Source organism: Jaculus jaculus, chromosome 2, assembly GCF_020740685.1.
Source record: "Jaculus jaculus isolate mJacJac1 chromosome 2, mJacJac1.mat.Y.cur, whole genome shotgun sequence".
Taxonomy (NCBI): Eukaryota; Metazoa; Chordata; class Mammalia; order Rodentia; family Dipodidae; genus Jaculus; species Jaculus jaculus.
Genome location: NC_059103.1, coordinates 53,234,376 through 53,254,266, shown reverse-complemented (window position 1 = coordinate 53,254,266; position 19,891 = coordinate 53,234,376). Strand labels below are relative to the sequence as shown.

The following is a 19,891-nucleotide window of genomic DNA, read 5'->3' as shown; positions in this document are numbered from 1 at the left end:
GGAGTTCTTTTGCTGTGGCTGGAGGCCCTGGTGTGCCCATCCTCTCTCTCTCTCTCTTTTTCTCTCTTTCTCTTTGTCTCTCTCAAATAAATAAATTAATTAAATATTAATATATATGTAAATATGTGTGTATATATGTATATATATTTTGTATATATATATATTTGTATATATATATACATACATACATACACACACACACAAGCATCATCAAGTCATCCAGGAAATGCAAATTAAAACTACAATGAGGTTTTACCACACAATTTTGAAAATAAAGTCTGTTGAAACTAAAATAATAATGAGAAGGTGAAAACCCCCCATAAATCGAGGGCTGGCCCATTCCAAAGTCCAAAGCCAACCCTACCAATATCATCTCTCTTTCCCACCACGGACAATGCCCCACTGCCACCACTTTGGGTGTTGAAATCCATCACAAGGTTAGCTAAGGAATCAAGCCACCTCAGTGTCACAAGTCACTTTTCAGCCTCAGGAAGGGGAGACAATTTGCATTTTCCACACAATGGGCGCCCTCTGCCTGGTGAGCTTCCAGCCTTTCCAGATTGTGATTGAGTTCTTTCTCTCATGGCGTGTGAAGTGGTCTGGGCTGGAGTCGGGCTCGAGAGCACTCTGTGGTCCCGGTGGACATTGTTCTCTTTGTTGTGTGAGCAGGTCTCAATCTTTTATCCAGGAGGTTTAGGCCCAGAGGCTCCATGCAGGGTTTTTGGCCCCCTTTCAGAGTTAAGCCTTAGAAACACAGCCTGGCCCAGCCTGCCTTTCTTGGGGGGGGGGGGGGGAATAGTGGCTGGATTAATGGGCCTGGTTTTCCTCTCTGTACATTGAAGTCTGGGCCAAGGAAGGTGCTTTTGCAGTTGTTTATCTATCCAAGTTGGTGGGAACGAGAAAGACAGGGCTGCTTCTGTGTGGCAGAGAATAAAAGAAAAGGCTTGAATTCATGGGCGGAGGGCGTGAACATGGTGTGAATACGGGGCAGCCGGTTCAGAGTCCTGAAGCCCACCCTCAGCCTTCCCCCACAGCCATTCCTCTCCAGTTCCTTGCCACCTGCTTTGCAATTCCTGTAACAGAAGGCTAAGTGTCTCCTGCCACTCTAAACATACAGCCTAAGTTAATATGATTTAACTTAGTAGACTTCTGGGAAGTCTTAGAAGGTGGGAAGGGTGTGTCTTCTTTCCTACCAGTAAGTGCTATTTAAAAACTTCCATACAGTCAGTCTCTCTCGCTCTCTCTCCTTACAAATAAACAAATAAAATATCTTTTTCTTTTTTTTTGGTGTGGTGGGTGGGCAGGCAGGGATGAAAAAATATTTCCTAAAAAAATCAAAAAAGAGTTGGGGGGGATTGGAGAAATGCCTCAGCAGTTAAGGTGCTTGCCTGCAAAGCCTAATGATCCAGGTTCTAATCTCCAGTACCCACATAAAGGCAGATGCATAAAGTGGTGCACGTATCTGGAATTTGTTTGCAGTGATTAGAGGCCCAGGTGCACACCCATTTTCTTTCTCTCTCTCTCCCCACCTCTCTCTTTCTCTCTGTCTATGTTCGCAAAGAAATAACTTATTTTAAAACCTTCACATATTAAGATGGCTCCAGGGGCTGAAGAGATGGCTTAGCGGTTAAGGCGCCTGCCTGAAAAGCCAAAGGACCCAGGTCTGGTTCACCAGGAACCAGATAAACTATAAACCAGATGCACAAGGAGGCACATGCATCTAGAGTTCATTTACAGTGGCTGGAAGCCCTGGAGCGCCTATTTTCTCTCTCTCTCCCTCCCTCTCTCTCTCTCTCTTTCTCTCTCTCTCTCTCCCTCCCTCCCTCCCTCCCTCCCTCTCTCTCTCTCCCTGCCTATTTCTCCCTCTCTGTCTCAAATAAATAAAATAATTTTTTCACTTTTAAAAATGAAATAAAAGACGGCTCAAATATGTGGAGAGATCAGCAAGGGGCCCTGGCACCCATAGAACATCACAGTACTTATTTGGGGGGCTTTATTTTGGCTTTGTATATTTCAGACTTAATTAAGCTGGAGCAGCTGATAAACCAGAAATGGTAGCAGGCACCAAAGTAAAAAGTAAACAATCCAAAGAAAAACCGCTATGTCTAGTTCAGCAAGGTGGAAAATGTCTAGGCAGGATGCGGGAAGATGGCTTGCTTGGTCAGGTGCTTGCTGCACAAGCATGAGGAGCTGAGTCAGGACGCCTAGCACACCACGTGGAAGCTGGTCATAGTGGCACGCACCTGTAACCCCAGCACTGGGGAGGCGAAGACAGAGGATTCCCAGGGCTTCCTGGCCAGCTAAGTCTAGCTGAACCAATATGCTCTAGGTTCAGTGAGAGACCCTGCGTGGTGGCACACGCCTTTAATCCCAGCACTCGGGAGGCAGAGGTAGGAGGATCACTGTGAGTTCAAGACCACCCTGAGACTACATAGTTAATTCCAGGTCAGCCTGGGCCAGAGTGAGACCCTATCTCAAAAAAAAAAAAAAAAAAAAAACCAATAAAATAATCATGTGGCTGTGCTTTCCCATCCCCCACCTGTCTGAACCACGAACCTCCAGAGAACTCATTCAGCCCTGGGAGGCAGAGCATCCAGCACAGCTGATCAGAACACCAGATCCACAGCACAACACTGAGGAATCAAGTTGGGCAGTCAGTATTGGTGATATTAGAAGCCATCCCAAGACGTCACGAGACAAAAAAAAAAAAAAAAAAAAAAAAAAAAACAGGTACATAGGCCTGCACTGGAAATGCTAATCTCTCCATGTCAGGGCAGGTTATGGGTTACATATTCTTGGCTTTACTATACTCAATTTAGCTGTATTTGGTGGTTGACTATTGTTGCCTTTGATGCTTTCAGATTCATAGGGTATGGCAGTTTCAATATATGGCTCCCAAAATATTCAGTGTTTAATTACCTTGTAGTTTGGATCTGAAGCCACTTGGCTGGAGGCAGTGTCACTGGGTGGAGGGTCTAGCCCTCAGGTGTGGTGGTGGGGTTGAGATTCCAATCAAAAGATATGCGAAGTGTGCCTAGCTGGAGGTCCTGAAGTGTGCTCTGCTGTGTGGATTTTTGGTTTGTGGTTTTCTCTCCCTGCTTGGACCTGTGAAGGCAGGCCAGCTTCGTCTGCCATTATGGAACTTCCCCTGGATCTGTAAGCTTCAATAAATACCTTCCTCTATACCTGGGCCTGATCTGGAAGTTCATCTCAGTGAACCTGAAGCTTCTGCTACATAGGGCCTTTATCTTTTTCTTCTGTCATTATTGGGGGCAGAGTCTGATTCAGACCCAGGCTGACCTGGAACCCATTTCAGAACAGAACAAAAATCTCAGCCTCCCAGCTGACAGGATTAAGGGTATAGAGCAACACACACCCTTAAAATTTTGAGTTTTATAAGATTATCTGTTTGTTTTAATCCCCACACTTGCATACTCTGTGCTGAGTTTTATTGAATGTGTATATTTCTCAGTTGAATTTTAGAATTTGCTAATAAATCACTCCACCCAGCCCACTAGAATACTTGAGTAGCAGACAATACTAACACCTAGAACTACTTCTGTGCTTGTACTAGAGCACAAGAACTACCTTTGGCACCTTAAACTCCAACCCTGAAGGTTTATAAAGTTGGATTTTAAAGTCTAAGAGGGCTGCATATAATTAGAAACCCAAGCATCAAATCAACTCAGCATGCAAAAATCACTACATAATAATATAAGAAATAGAAAGAATCAAGACAATACAATCCCACCAAAAATTATAAATCCATCAGAAATGACCCCCAATGAAACTGTTTTAGATGAAATGCCTGAGAAAGATTTCAAAAAAAATGATTTTATCTATATTCAAATCAAAGAAGAAAACAAAGGAATTTAAAGAAGAAAACAAACTCCTAAAGGAATTCCAAGAGAACACAGGAAACCCACTTAATGAAATAAGGAAGTCATTACAAGACTTGAGTAAGGAAATAGAAATATTGAAGAAAAACCAGACAGAAATCCTAGCACTGAAAAACCCAGTAAGTCAAATAAACTCTGTGGAAAGTCTCCCAGTAGAATAGATGAAGGAGAGAACAGAATATCTAAACTAGAAGACCAGGTGGCAAACATAATACAGTCCAACAAAGAGAAAGGCAATCTAATAGGAAGGTATGAATGGGAATTTAAAGATATTTGAGGCACTATGAAAAGATAAATTATAAGAATTCAGGGTATAGTAGGAGAAGAATTTCACTCCAAAAGCATAGTAGGTATTTTCAACAAAATCATAGAAGAAAAATTTCCAAACATGAGCTCACTCTCCATTATCAAGCTACCACCAATCATGGGCTACAAGAAGGCCTACACCTATTAAATTCCTATAAAAAAAAAATAAGGATTATCCCATTTGTCTGGTGCTAACTTTACTCTCTATTGGAGAATCTGCTTCTCTTTTTCAGAGAAAAAGCAAGTCACCTATAAAGGCAAGCCCATGAGAATAACAGCAAATGACTCAACACAAACTTTAAAAGCCAAAAGGGCTTGGAATGATGTGTTCCAAGTTCTGAAAGATAACAACTGTCAACCAAGATTACTTTATCCTGCAATGCTATCTATCCAAATTGATGGATAAATAAGGACATTCCATAACAAAAACAGTCTAAAGGAATTTATGACAACTAAGTCAGCTCAACAGAAAATACTTAAAGGAATCCTTCACACTGAAGAGAAAGCAAAGCACACACATGAGAAAACAGGGAAAAATAAACCATACCCAAATAACAGTTAAAACAAGAGAGTAAAGAGAAAACAGGAAGCACGACAAAATAAGAATGGTAAGAATAAATACATACCTTTCAATAATAACTCTTAATATCAATGGCCTCAATGCCCCAACCAAAAGACACAGATTTGCAGACTGGATTAAAAGGCAAGATCCTGCTGTTTATTGCCCCTAGGAAACTCTCAATAAAAGACAAACACCGTCTTAGGGTGAAAGTATGGAAAACAGTATTTCAAGCAGGTGGGCCTAGGAAACAAGCAGGTGCTGCTATCCTAATATTTGACAGGATAGACTTCAGACAAACATTAGTGAGGAAAGATAAAGAAGGTCATTTTATACTGATTAAAGGGACACTCCAACAGGAGCACATTACAATCCTAAACATATATGCACCTAACATGGGGGCTACCAACTTCATCAAACAAACACTATTAGACTTAAGGTCACAGATAACACCAAACATAATTGTAGTGGGTGACTTCAATATCCCATTCTCATCAATTGACAGGTCATCCCATCAAAAAATAAACAGAGACCCATCTGGACTAAATGATGTCATGGAACAAATGAACCTAAGAGATATCTACAGAAAATTTCATCCAAATTCTGCAGAATACACATTTTTCTCAGCAGCACATGGAACATTCTCCAAAACAGACCATATATTATGACAGAAAGCAAATCTTAACAAATATAGGAAAATTGAAATAATCCCTTTTACTCTATCTGACCACAATGGGATTAAACTGCAAATCAGCAACAAGAAAAACTACAGAACATACAGAAATTCATGGAGACTAAACAGTACACTATTGAATGATGAATGGGTCATTGAAGAAATCAAAAAGGAAATCAATAAATCCATAGAATCAAATTATGATGACAATACAACATACCAAAACCTTTGGGACACAGTGAAGGCAGTCCTAAGAGGTAAATTTATAGTTCTAAGTATCTATATTAGGAAATTAGACAGTTCACAAGTAAACAATTTAATGCTTCACCTTAAGGCCTTGGAAAAAGAAGAACAAGGCAAACCAAAAATCAGTAGATGGGAAGAAATAATAAAGATTAGGGCAGAAATTAATGAAATGTAAACCAAAAAAAAAAAAAAAAGCCCATCCAAATCAATTAAACAAAGAGCTGGTTCTTTGAAAGGATAAACAAGATTGATAAACTGTTAGCAAATCTGACCAGAAGGAAGAATAGACAAAAATTAATAAAATTAGAGATAAAAAAAAAGGCACCATCACAACAGATAGCAAAGAAATTCAGAAAATCATAAGGACATACTTTAAGAATATATATGCCTCTAAGTTTCACATCTGAAAGAAATGATTTCCTTGATTCATATGACTTACCAAAATTAAATCAAGATGAGATAAGCTATTTAAATAGACCTATAACAAGCACAGAGGTCCAAGTAGTTATAAAAAGTCTCCCAACTAAAAAAATGTCCAGACCCAGATGGATTCACTGGTAATTTTTTACCAGACCTCCATGAAAGAACCAACACCACTGCTTCTCAAACTTTTCCATAAAACATAAAAGGAAAGAATTCTACCAAACTCCTATGAAGGCAACGTCACTCTGATACCAAAGTCAGACAAAGGGAAAAAAAAAAAGAAAGAAAAGAAAAGAAAATTGCAGACTGATCTCTCACATGAACATAGATGCAAAAATTCTCAACAAAATATGGGCAAACAGAATACAAGAATATATCAGGAAAATTATTCACCCCAACCAAGTAGGCTTTATCCCACAAATGCAGGGATGATTCAACATGCACAAATTGATAAATGTAATACACTATATAAATGGACTGAAGGACAAAAATCACAGGATCATTTCAATAGATGCAGAAAAGACATTTGACAAAACTCAACATCCCTTCATGGTAAAAGCCCTACAGAAACTGGTAATCGAAGGAACATATCTCAACATTATAAAAGCTATTTACAACAAACCTACAGCCAACATAATACTAAATGGGGGAAAAACTGAAATTTTTCCACTAAATTCAGGAACGAGACAAGGGTGTCCACTGTCCCTACTTTTATTTAATAGAGGACTGCCCTGCATGCAGCCTTATGGGAGACAGAAGCCATCAGTGGTGAAAACAGTGGACACTGCAAATCTCAAGTTTAGCCAGCCAGGCCAAATGAGCCAACAGTAGCAATAGTGATATGTCTGTTATGGGGGAAACCAACTGCTTTCTAATGGACTGGAGGCCCACTCTATGGGGGGGAATGCATGCCTGGTACTGAAAATCTAATCAAAAGCCTATGGTGGGAGGAGTCATGAGCACTAGGAGTGTAATGCCTGCTCTTGTCTGGCTAAATGCATATATTATGCTCACCAAACTGCCCTGTAAGTGCTTTACTTAATGTTCATACCCATATATTAATGCTACTCTCACTTTTGGTTACATAAGCATCTCTTTTCAGATGGCGGTGATCACTGGGATCACCCAAAAGGCACCATAGTGCTGAGAAGATGTGACTGAAGAAAGTTCAGCATTGAAACATCCCCATTACACCTTCCAAGGCTCAGGGACCATTGTGGAAGAGGTGGAGGAAAGAATGTAAGAGCTGAAGGAAGGGTAGGACTGCTTACAATTCAATCGACCAGACAGAAATTGGTCTTGACATTCATGACCTCGCAGTGCCTAGCACAATCTTCACAAGACCTTCATAATAGGAGGAAAAGATGATGAGATCAAAATAAAAGAGAGACTAATGGAGAGAGGGAGGGGATATGATGGAATTTAGATTTGTGAAGGGGAAAGTGAGGGAGGAGAGGGAATTATGGTTTATTGTCTATAAGTATGAAAGCTATTAATAAAAAGGAAAATATGGGGCTAGAGAGATGGCTTTGTGGTTAAGGTGCATGCCTGCAAAGCCTAAGGATCCCAGTTGAACTCTTGAGGTCCCACATAAGTCAGATACACATGGTGGCGCATGCATCTAGAGTTTGTTTGCAGTGGCTAGAGGCCCTGGCTCGCCCATTCTCCCTCTCTCCCTCTCTCTGTCTCTAATAAATAAATAAATAAAAAGAAAATATTTTTTAAAAAAGGAAAATATAAAGTGGCTTTTATAGAAAGTTCTAATTATGTTTGGATGAATATCCAAATGAGACACATTTAGGGGAGGAATGGGTTTATTTCAGGCTTACAGATCCAGGGGAAGTTCCATCAGTGGTGGAAGAAGCTGGCTCCCTTTCATAGCATGCAGAAAGAAACCACCAGCAGCCAGAATACACCAAAAAATAAACACAAACAGACAGCAAGCAGGACCCCCAGAGCTCAGACCTCTCTCCACACCTTTTGACTGGAAATCAGATCCACCCCCAAAAACACCTTTGGGCTAGACCCCAGGATTCATCCCCACTGACATCTCCTCCCGCTAGGTGGCTGGAGACCCAGGTTATAAGCTTTAATAAAACACTTGAGTCTATCAGGGAATACATTCAAACTATCACAGTACAACACCTGATGTCTACCTCTGGCCTCCATATGCATGGGCAAACACATACCACATACAGAAAAGAAAATGCCTTTGCAATGACTGATCTCCTCCAAGCAAACACCTTGACAAAAACTATAGCCCCAGCCCCAGCCCAGCCAGCAAAGGCTGAGTAGAAGGACAAGACACCCAGCTGGTAAGAGCAACCCTCACCCCCTTTCTGAGTGGAATCTGGGAGGGATCTGGGACTTTCAACACTGTCTCTGCTGCCACCACCCAAGGTTGGTGAAGACCTAAACTTCCACCCTGCTATGGTCTGATGTGGTGTGTCCAGCACAGGTTTCATGACAGAGGTTCATGCCTCAGCTTGGTGGTAGAACCTAAGATCTTGAGTTCAGTGGCAGGTCCTTTGGCCATTGGGAAGATGTGACCTTGAAAGAGAATAAGGCAACTGTTGTATGACCAACTATTGGGGACATCATTCACCATTACTCTTCACCAGATAGTTACCCAACAGTCACCAGTCTTGGACTTTCAGCCTCCAAAACTATAAACTAAGTAAACCTTTTTTTTTTTCTTGAAAAGGAACCTAGCCTCAGGGGTTTTAGTATATTGATGGAAAAGATACTAATAAATATCCCATGAAGCAGTAGCAAGGCACATTTTCTGCCTTTTTCCTGGGATAATGAAGAGAAGAAGGCACTTCTGTCCCTCCCAGCTAGAGCAGCAGGAAAGACCTAGGAGGGAGTCAGGTCCATTTCCTCCTAGCAGCAGCGAGGAGGCAGCAGCGCCCCCTGGTGGCAGTCAACTGGAGAACCTCTTTGTCAAGGATAAATCAGGACGCACTCTTCCCCTGCTGAAACGTCAGTATAGACCTGAACAGTTTGAGTAAAACCTGAAGTCTGGTCACATAAACCAGAAATGTCCAGGAGTCAACAAAACACTATTAATCACAGGAAGAACCAAAGAAAGACAAACATCAGATGCAAAAGTTGGGACCATGCTGATTTTAGAACTGACAAGATTTCAAAACAGAAAAATGCTTCCACCAGCCATTATTAACACATGAAAAACAAAGACTTTCAGCAAAATGTGTTTATTTTTGTTTCTGTTTATTTTGTTGCTTGTTTGTTTGTTTTGAAACAGGCTTTGATATAGCCCAAGCTGGCCTCAATACTGCTACTTAGCCAAGGGTGGCCTTGAACTCCTACATCTGCCTCCCAAGTTCTGGGATTACAGATATGTCTGACATGTAAAGGTGTATTTCCAAAAATATGTTCATGTCTTTTTTGAGATAGTATGAACATACCAAGGCCGCTTGCTACTGCAAACAAACTCCAGACTCATGCAACTTTGTGCATCTGGCTTTATGTGGATACTGGGGAATTGAACCAGGATCAGCAGGTTTTTTCATACAAGTGCCTTTAAAATACTGAAGCCATCACTGCAGCCCTGGAGGGATATTTTAAGGGTAACAATACGTACATCAGTACAGTTTAAGTGCTGTATAATGTTTAAGAAAACAAGATTGAACTTTCCGGAAGAAGATCAGCAGGTCAGCAGATAGCCTCTGGATAGGATCTACCTTATTCACTCTTTCTGGTCTGTGGCCTGCCATCCCACCATCAGAACTGAAGCACACCACTGCCAAAATCATGTGAACAAAACTCTCTCTTCTTTCTCTCTCTCCCTCTGTCTCTCTCTTTCTTTCTGTCTGTTCCAAAATGCCCCCCATAGGCTCATGTCTTTGAACACTTGGTTCCAAACTGGTGGCCCTGTTTGGGAAGGTTGTAGGGTCTTTAGAACATGAATCCTTGCTGGAGGAAAGGGTTCCTGGAGGGGAACATTGAAAATAAATGAGGTGAGGATGTGGGGAAAGAGGAACCCCACTTCATGGTTGATGGGAATGTAAACTGTTACAGCCATTGCAGAAATCACAGTGAAGGTTTCTGAGACAGCTAAATATAGATTTACCATACAACCCAGCTATACCACCCCTTAGCATATACCCTAAGGACTCTACTCACTTCCTTAGGGATACTTGCTCATTAGTGTATTGCTGATGTATTCACGACAGCTAGGAAATGGAACAATCTAGATGCCCTTCAACTAATGAATGAATAAATAAGATGTGGTATGTTTATACAATGGAGTTTTATTTGGCTATAAATAAAAATGAAATTTGCAAGTGTATGGATAGATCTGGAAAGATTACACTAAGTGAGGTAACCCAGGCCCAGAACATCAAATGCCACATGTTCTCTTATATGAATCCTAGCTTTAAATGTTTAGATTTGTATGTGAGTTGGAGTAAAATTCAGTAGTAGAGGCCAGAAATCTGGAAAAAGGGAAAGAGGAGAGGGCAGGGCTTAGGGGGAGAGTACAGTAGATATGTAAATAGAGGGGCAGAATGGTCTACATGGGTAAGTGTGGTCAAGGGAGAGGATAGAGGGGAGGACAGGGTGATGGATAAAAACTAAAGATGTTATAATAAGCCTTATGGAAACATACTTCTTCACTAACTGATGAATATACATATGAATGAGAGAGTTTGGGCAGAAGAATCCTGTGGGGGTAGATAATACTGTGCCCAGAAACCATAGAGTGTTACAAGAAAGTTTCGGAACCAGGGATGGGATGCCTTTCACTGAGTTGTTGGTAAGGGAGGCCTCCTATGCCCCCTACCCAGACAATACAGACTATTGCCAAGGCTCTTGGTTGCCTACCAGAACTAGGTGGTAAGACCCTATTGTTGCAGACTCCACACACCTGGGCTATAGTACACTGAGTCATCCAGCTAGAGCTGAGCTAGAAGTCTTCTCCCTGTTGATTGGCTGTCAAGATACTGGAAAGGCCTATGCAGCCTGCTGGGGGGAGAAAAGTCATCAGTGGTATTAATCAGCAATGGACCCTGCAAGCTTCATAGCTGGTCAGCCAGGCCAAATGTGCCAACTAGTGCAATGGTGGCATGTCTGTTATGGGGGAAAACAACTGCTTTCTGATTGGATTTGAGGCCCACTACATTAGAGGCCTAGTACTGAAAAATCTAATCAAAAGCCTATGTCAGGGACACTGGAGCAATGCTTCAGTGGTTACAAGCACTTGCTTGCAAAGTCTGATGATCTGGGTTTGATTTCCCAGTATCCATGTATAGCCAGATGTGTAAAGTGGCTGATGTGTATGTAGTTTGTTTGCAGTGGCAGGAGGCCCTAGCATGCCCATTCCCTCCCTCTGTTTCTCTCTCTCTCTCTCTCTCTCTCTCTCTCTCTCTAGTAAATAAATAAACAAAAACTTTAAAAAAAGTCCATGTCTGGGGACTTCATAAATTCTAGAAGAAAAACTCCTACTTTTGACTGGCTAACTACATATATTATGTCCACTAAACTGCTCTCTAAATACTTACATTTATGCCCAAGTATTAATGTTGCTCTCACTTTTGGTTAGAGAAGTTTCTCTTTTCAGATAGTGGTGACCACTAGAGTGACTCAAACCTCATGAAAGCACTGAGAAGCAGGGGAGTGTTCAACACTAGGACATCTCTATCATGCCATCCAAGGCTCAGAGACCATTGCAGAACAGACAGCAGAAAAAAAAAATGCAAGAGCCAAAGGAAAGGGAGGAGTGCTTTGCAATACTGCCTCCCAGACATAATGTGTCTATGGCACTCATGACTTCACAGTGGCTGATGCTGTTATCTACACAAGACCTACATAATAGGATGGTGGGGAATGGTGACATCAAAATACACCAGGGACAGACTGGAGAGATGGCTTAGTAATTAAGGCATTTGCCTGCGAAGCCAAAGTACCCAGCAGGTTCGATTCCCCAGACCCACATAAGCCATATGCACAAGGTGGCACATACATCTGGCATTCATTTATAGCAGCTGAAGGCCCTGGCATGCCCATTATATCTGCCCCCCTCTCTCTCTCTCTCTCTCTCTCTCTCTCTCTCTCTCGTAAATAAATGAAGTTTAAAACAGAAAAAATAACCTTGAAAAAAATAAAAAGAAATAGACCAGGGACTAGCTGAAATGAAGGAGAGTTCACTGGAAGAGAATAGGGAAGAAGGGACAAAGAAGGTGCTGGGAGGGGACTATCATCATGGCATATTGTGCACATGTGTAGATATTGTCAATAAAAAGTTTAAAACTGGGCTGGAGAGATGGCTTAGCAGTTAAGCGCTTGCCTGTGAAGCCTAAGGACCCCGGTTGGAGGCTCCGTTCCCCAGGTCCCACGTTAGCCAGATGCACAAGGGGGCGCACGCGTCTGGAGTTCGTTTGCAGAGGCTGGAAGCCCTGGCGCGCCCATTCTCTCTCTCTCCCTCTATCTGTCTTTCTCTCTGTGTCTGTCGCTCTCAAATAAATAAATAAATAATTTTTAAAAAAAAAGTTTAAAACTATAAGTTTGGAAAAGCTTATCTACACCAAGCATTTTGCTCTCCTTGTCCCACTAAATCTAAGAAAAGCCCAGGTGAGCTGGTCGTCACTTCCCATTCACTGATGTGAAAATTCAGCCAGTAAGCATCAGAGGTTAGGAATGAACACCCACATCTGGTAAGCTCCAAGTCTTGGGGTCCTGACCCTCCAGCCCCCCTCATTGAACTCCTTGGAGCAGTACTTAGTAGAGAAGGATGAGGTCTCTGGAAGAGAGAACAAACCCTGCATGAAATAGTGGGTGGGAGCCCAGAAACTTGTGTAAGTAACCTCAAGAAAGAACATAAGGAAAGAAAGAAAAGATTTCACAGAGAACAGCAAGGCAAGAATTGGTCAAGGCCAGAACAGAATGTTAGGACATGAAGGTACAAGGAGGTATCTTTTGTGCTGATGGTGATCTAGAAGCCCAGAGAAGTGTCACTCAGCCAAAGTCTCTAGAGACTCTCAGAGTGATGGTTGACACCATAGATCCTGCAAGCTCCTGCTTCATCAAACAGTAAAGAATTTAATAACTGATGGGCTGGAGAGATGGCTTAGTGGTTAAGTGCTTGCCTGTGAAGCCTAAGTACCCCTGTTGGAGGCTCAGTCTCCAGGACACATGTTAGGCAGATGCACAAGGGGGCGCACGTGTCTGGAGTTAGTTTGCAGTGGCTGGAAGCCCTGGCGTGCCCATTGTCTCTCTATCTATCTGCCTCTTTCTATGTCACTCTCAAATAAATAAATAAAAATGAACAAAAAAAGAATTTAATAACTGAGAATACCATCCACTTGTGCATCTCCTCTATGTAGAAAAAAAAAGTCTGAGTCTTTAGCCATCGAAGAGAAGCTTAGAGATGTCTCAGTTGGCAAATTGATTGCCACATAAGCATAAGAACCGAGTTTGGATCCCTAGCATCCACATAAATGCCAGGCAAGGTTGTGCACACCTGGAATCCAAGTGCTGGAGAGGTAAAGACATGAAGATCTTTGGGGCTCACTAGCTAGCATAGTTGAATCAGTGAACCCCTTGCTCTATGAGAGGCCCTATCTGAAAAATAAGGTAGAAAGTAACTAAGGAAGACACCAGATATCTACCTCTGGCAGCCACATGTGTACCCACAAATATACTAATATGCTTATTCATGTCAGCACACCATGCACACATACATATGCCAAAATGAGAAACCCAGAAAGAGAGAGAGAGAGAAGGCCACATGTAGGTCAAGTCAGTATGAATTCAAGGATAGAATCCAGGAAGCAGAAGAGTCTAAGTTGCTCAATAATATCAAAACTCTTGAGGTAATCCAGAGGTCATGGAGCTTTTGATGGAGGTATTCAGCCTTTCCAGTCAAACTGACTTCTAAATTTCTATCTTTTTTGAAAATATTTCATTTGTTTGTTATGAGAGATATGGGCATGCCAGGACCTCTTGCTACTGCAAATGAACTCCAAATGCATGGTCCACTTTGTGCATCTGGCTTTACATGGTACTGAAGAATTGAACTTAGAGTTGCAGGCTTTGCAAGCAAGTGCCTTTAATCACCGAGCAATCTCCTCAGCTCCTAAATATTCATCGTTTTAAAAAATATTCACTTGCATGTGTGTGCACATACGTGTGTGTGTGTGTGTGTGTGTGTGTGTGTGTGTGTGTGTGTATGGGACCCACCAGGTCTTCTTACTGCTGCAAACAAACACCAAACACTGGCACCATTGTTGTAGCTGGCTTCAGTGGGTGGCTTGGCAATTGAACTCAGGCCAGTAGGCTTTGCAAGCAAGCCATCTCCCCAGGCCCTAAATATCCATCTTTTAAAAATTATTTATTTGGGGCCGGGCGTGGTGGCGCACGCCTTTAATCCCAGCACTCGGGAGGCAGAGGTAGGAGGATGGCCATGAGTTCAAGGCCACCCTGAGACTACAGAGTTAATTCCAGGTCAGCCTGGACCGGAGTGAGACCCTACTTCAAAAAAACAAAAAAAAATTATTTATTTGCACATATGTATGCACATGTGTGTATGTGTGTGTATACCACCAGGGCCTCTTTCTGCTGCAAACAAATACCAGACAGTTGTACCATTTTTGTGTCTGGCTTAAATGGTGGCTTGGGAATTGAACCCAGGCCACCAGGCTTTGCAACAAGTGCCTTTAACTACTGAGCCATCGTCTCAGATCCCTAAATATTTATCTTTATAACTCTCTCATCCCTAGTTACAAAGGTGTTTTCTTCTTTTTTTTTCTTCTTTTCAGTAATGAGAGGCAGTTAATGCAAAGATTCATAACTGGTGCAAGGGCTAAAATATAAGAGACTGATGAGTGTTCAGCCCCACACGGGACACACACATCATTGCCTTCAGGCAGGGACAGAGCTCTCCTCCCCATTCCCTCCCTCTTCCATCCTTTCCAAACCCTCTTCCACTATGTTCCCTGAAAACATTAGCACCACGTGTGCACCTATACACACAAACAAAAATCATAATCTTGTAGCTTGGATGCCTCCTTAAATAATACATCTATCTGGGCATCAAGGAAATGACTTAGTTGGAAAGTTCCTTGCTTATTTACATGAGGATCTGAGACTGGAAACCCAGTACTCACATAAATGCCACATGTGTATGGCAGCCTGCGCCTATAACCTCAGCATTCGGGGGGCAGACTGAGCATCCCTGACACCAGCTGACTAGCTGGACTAGCTGAATCAGTGAGCTTTGCGTTCAAGGGAGAGACCTAGCCTCAATAAATAGAATGGAGAGTGATGGAGGAAGTCACTTGGGTTCAACCTCTGGCCTCCACACACACACACACACATGCACCCATATGCCTACACACATGTAAAGACATATATACACATGCACATCACACACAGAGACAAATGTAAGACAGGAAAACCAAGTGATACTCAAAGATAACTAGCGATTACCTTAGGAATGTGTGCACGTGTGCATGCATGTGGAGCCAGAGGACAACCTCTAGTGCCATTTCTCAGGCACTGTCAATCTTTTTTGAGGCAGACTCTGCTATTGGCCTGGAACTTACAATTTAAGCTAGCCTGCCCAGAAAGCAAACCCCAGAAAGCCCCCTGCCTCTGCTCCCTGGCACTGGGACTACAAGGGCACACCACAATACCCAGATGTCTCGTATGCCCTCAAGCTTGCAAGGCAAGCACTTTCCAACTCAGCGATTGCCCCAGGTCCAGATGTGTGTGTGTGTTAGTCTGCTTTTCTGTGAAAGATACCTTCCTTCTTAAATAAATGTCTATGACTTTATATTCAGAAAAGTGGTGTGTGCGGAGCAGATGTCACATGGTTACAAGGGAGAAGGCTGTCTCCAAGGAGACAACTTCAGAGCTGGGCATGGTAGCACCTATAGTCCCAGGTATTCAGGAAGCTAAGGCCAAAGATCTGCTTGAGGTCAGCTGGAGCTGCACGGCATGACACTGTTGAAATAAAAGCACAGATGCTAGCCACGAGTAGACGCCTTACCTCGAATGAGTATGCTTTCCCAATTCCATCGCCTGCTCCGGTGATCACTGTGGAAGGCAGGAATAGTTTTTGTATAATGATGCATCTCTAGGAGCGGGGGAGAGGGCTCAGTGGGTGAAATGCTTGTCATGCAAGCATGAAGACCTCAGCGTATATCCCAAACCCATGTGAACTGAGTGTGGTGGCTCATGCCTGCAATCTCAGTGCTGAGCCTAATGGGTAAGCACCAAGCCAGTGAGAGACCCCGCCTCACAAAAGGTGAACAGCACCTGGGGAATGATACCTGAGACTGTCTTCTCACCTCTATATACATCCACATGCACCTGCACACACACTCATGAACATGCACGTACGTGCATTAAAAAAGAATTCAGTTTTAAACCGCTATTTCTCACTGGCTACATTCCTTGCAAGTCTAGTGTCCAGAGCGCCCAGTGTTACAGCAAAGCTTCATCCACTCAAGTCTTTAGACTTTGGTTGCTCCTCCAGTCACACTCAAAATGAAAGATTTTCTGTTGTTATGAGGGCATTTACTTTGTTTGTTTGTTTGTTTGTTTGTTTGGTGGAGTAATGGTTGAGACTAGAAAACTGAAATGAAATGTAACAGAGCACTCAGTCAAGAAGCATTCCATCCCACCTCTTAGGGGTCTGGACAGTGTAAGTCTCGGCTCTCAAGGCCAAGCATGCACCCTGCTATCGGCCCGCCCCTGCTCAGTGGTCATCCTCATAACATCTCAAGGTTCCTTCTGCAGAGGGAGGTCTTGCCCTTCCCACTCCCACCCTACATGCGGCAGCTCTCAATGCTAGTGAAAGATAGTGGACACAGTGAAGACAGGCTAATACACAAAGGGAGTGCAAGGGCCTCAGAGACCTTGACGAGCTTATACTCTACCCAGCTATCTATTCACCCCAAAGTCATTAGGTCTTCTAGTCCTTCATCCTCGACAATGGGTACAGAATGTGACAGTTTCACATGGGTCAGTTCCGCACATACACACCTGCGATTGACCTTGGCAGTAACAATGAAATACATGCTTTAAAAATATGAACAAAAGATACAGTTAGCTTACTTGGGCATGAAGTTCAGGGTTCTTACTCTCTGGGGAAGTTTAAAACTTCAGCCTCTAATGCCTGGGTTTTCTTCATGTCCCTCCACTTGGAATATATGTTCTCCCTGATGTCTCTCTATGGTTGAAAACATTGGACTTTGGTTCATAAAAACTGAGTCCCTAGCCCCATTTTAAATTTCTTTGGGGATGGTGTTTGCAGAGGGTCTAAGTGGGCTGTGCAGAAGTATAGACCTGCTCAGCATGTGCAGAGCCTAGAGTTTAGATCTCGAATATACTTGGGCTCAGATGACTTAGCAAGGCCACTGGATACAGCATCAATACACACACTGAAAATATGAAAAGCATCAGTTAGAAATTCATGTCACCCTAAACAATTTCTTATATGGTATTTTGTAAATTTTCCATGGCTAAGTTTGTAAGATTGCCAAGATTAGTAAATAAGGACACAGAATACTCAGTTAAATTTTTAAATAAATTAGGACTTAGATTTCAAAATTTTAGAAATACACTTTAGCAAAATGGAAGTATGCTTGAGTTGATAAATCTGGAGTTGAGGGTGTAGGTATTTCTGCCTTATTTCTAATTTGAAGCATCAAAAACCTCCCCAAAGACTCAGCTAGGGGAGTTGACCAGGCAGGGACAGAGAAGCAAGGGCTAAGAAGCTCTCTTCCCACTCCCCATAGATATTTTGCAGATGATTCTAACTTCACTCATGCTTTGTAGTACCACAAAATAAATTTAAAGTCCCCAAGGAATCTTGAGACAAAAACAAGAATAAGCAGAAACAATGAAAGAAACAAGACATAGATAGAAGCTTCCCTTACCTGCCCATTGTCCCATTGATTGTAAGAAAGAGCTTGGCAGAACTTTCCAGAAGCTGAAGAAAATGCATTTGAAGAATCTCATGCACTTGGCCAGGCAGGCCAGACACACCAGTAATCCCACAGAAATGAAGAACTGTTCCACAACTTCCTCCATGACTGCCTACGGCAGATGCTACCCAGACCTGGCCCCTGCCCTCTGTGTGCCTCCCAGGGCAAACAGCCTGGGGGCCTGCCAAAATCTCCTTCCGGGAGGCATTGGGTGTATTCCATCTACTAGGGGCATTTAGATTAAAGTTACTTCTTTACACAACCCTCTGATTCACAGGCTTTTGAATAAAGTATTCTTCCTAATATCTTTATAGCACTGTTGGGCTTTGTCACTGTGGAGGGGCTGAAAAGGCCATGGGCTGGGGAGATGGCTCAATGGATCAAGCGTTTGCCATGCAAGCATGAGCACTCAAATTCAGATCCCCAGCATCCACAGAAAGTGGGGCATGGTGTCCATGGTTCCAGCATTCCTATGTCAAGAAGAGAGGTGAAGATGAGAGAATCCACAAAAAGCAAAGCCAAGCTAGCCTGGTGAATATAACAGTGGACAAGAGACCTTGCCTCAATGAGATGGAAGGTGAAGACCAACACTCAAAAGTTGTGCTCTGACCTCCACACCCACTGTGGTGTGTGCATACATGCATACACGCACACATGCACACACACGTGTACACCCCACACATACTCACACACATACACACACACACACATCCCAAAGGCCATACAAAGTGAAAATAGCATCTTGAGGTCTCCCAAATGTTCATTTGTTGAAAGCCTGGTCCCCTTACACCCAGTATGGTGATGCAGGAGGTGATGGAATCTTTGTGAAAAGTTCTTAAATCATGAGATAGGGCTGCCATCAGAGGGGAATACTGGTCACTTGGAGAGCATTTTTTTCCCCAGAAGTGAGTTATAAAGGCTTAACTCTAGCCTGGCATGGTGGTGCACACTTTTAATCCCAGCACTCGGGAGGCAGAGGTAGGAGGATCGCCATGAGCTTGAGGCCACCCTGAGACTACATTAGATAATTCCAGGTCAGCCTGAGCTAGAGTGAGACCCTACCTCGAGAAAAAAAAAAAAAAAAAAAAAAAAAAGCTTAACTCTGACCTCCAAATCTCTCTAAGACTTCATGTTCTGAGAGGGTGTCCCTGCCTGCACATGCATTTCCACCATTACAGTCCAGCAGAAGGCGACATAATGCAAGGATCCTTACCAGAACCTGCACCATACTAGTTGGATGTTTAGCCTACAAAACGTTAAGTTGACTCAGACTCTTCTCTTCATAAAATTAGCTTGCCTCGGGGATTGTATTTTAGTAATAATGAGCTAACTGAAATGATATCAAATCCAATTCATGTGTCCAAGTAGTCAGCAAATATTTATTGGCTGCCTACCAATTAGTGGTCATAGTTTTGAAGCACTGAGGATATATTAGCACAGAGGCAGAATTTCTATCTTTTTTTTTTTTTTTTTTTTTGGTTTTTCAAGGTAGGATCTCACTCTAGCTCAGGCTGACCTGGAATTAACTCTGTATTCTCAAGGTGGCCTCAAACTCACGGCGATCCTCCTACCTCTGCCTCCCGAGTGCTGGAATTAAAGGCGTGCACCACCACGCCTGGCTCAGAATTTCTATCTTTGAGCTTAGATTCTAGGATGGGGGACAGACAATAAGCAAATAAATAAGATAAGGTCAGACATAAGGGCCAGGGGAGAAACATACTATTACCTGTGTGACTGGAAAGACTGACAGGTCAGGAGTTACCTCAGGAAGGTTTTCAGCAGAAATTCCCTGATGAGGAAGCTGTTTGGGTGAAGTCTGATAAGAAGGAGCCAG

General features: G+C 42.7%; 1 protein-coding gene across 1 annotated transcript in view; it reads right to left on the bottom strand.

The window, feature by feature from the left end:
* The window catches only part of Hsd17b3 (hydroxysteroid 17-beta dehydrogenase 3), a 38,220-nt gene extending 20,057 nt beyond the window's left edge, over positions 1-18,163 (bottom strand). The window contains exons 1-2 of the mRNA XM_004656854.2: positions 18,010-18,163; positions 16,116-16,162 (exon numbers count right to left, since the gene is read on the bottom strand). Coding sequence (XP_004656911.2) covers positions 16,116-16,162; positions 18,010-18,163 — 201 coding nt within the window. The remainder of the gene's footprint in view (positions 1-16,115; positions 16,163-18,009) is intronic.
* Positions 18,164-19,891: the final 1,728 nt, after the last annotated feature.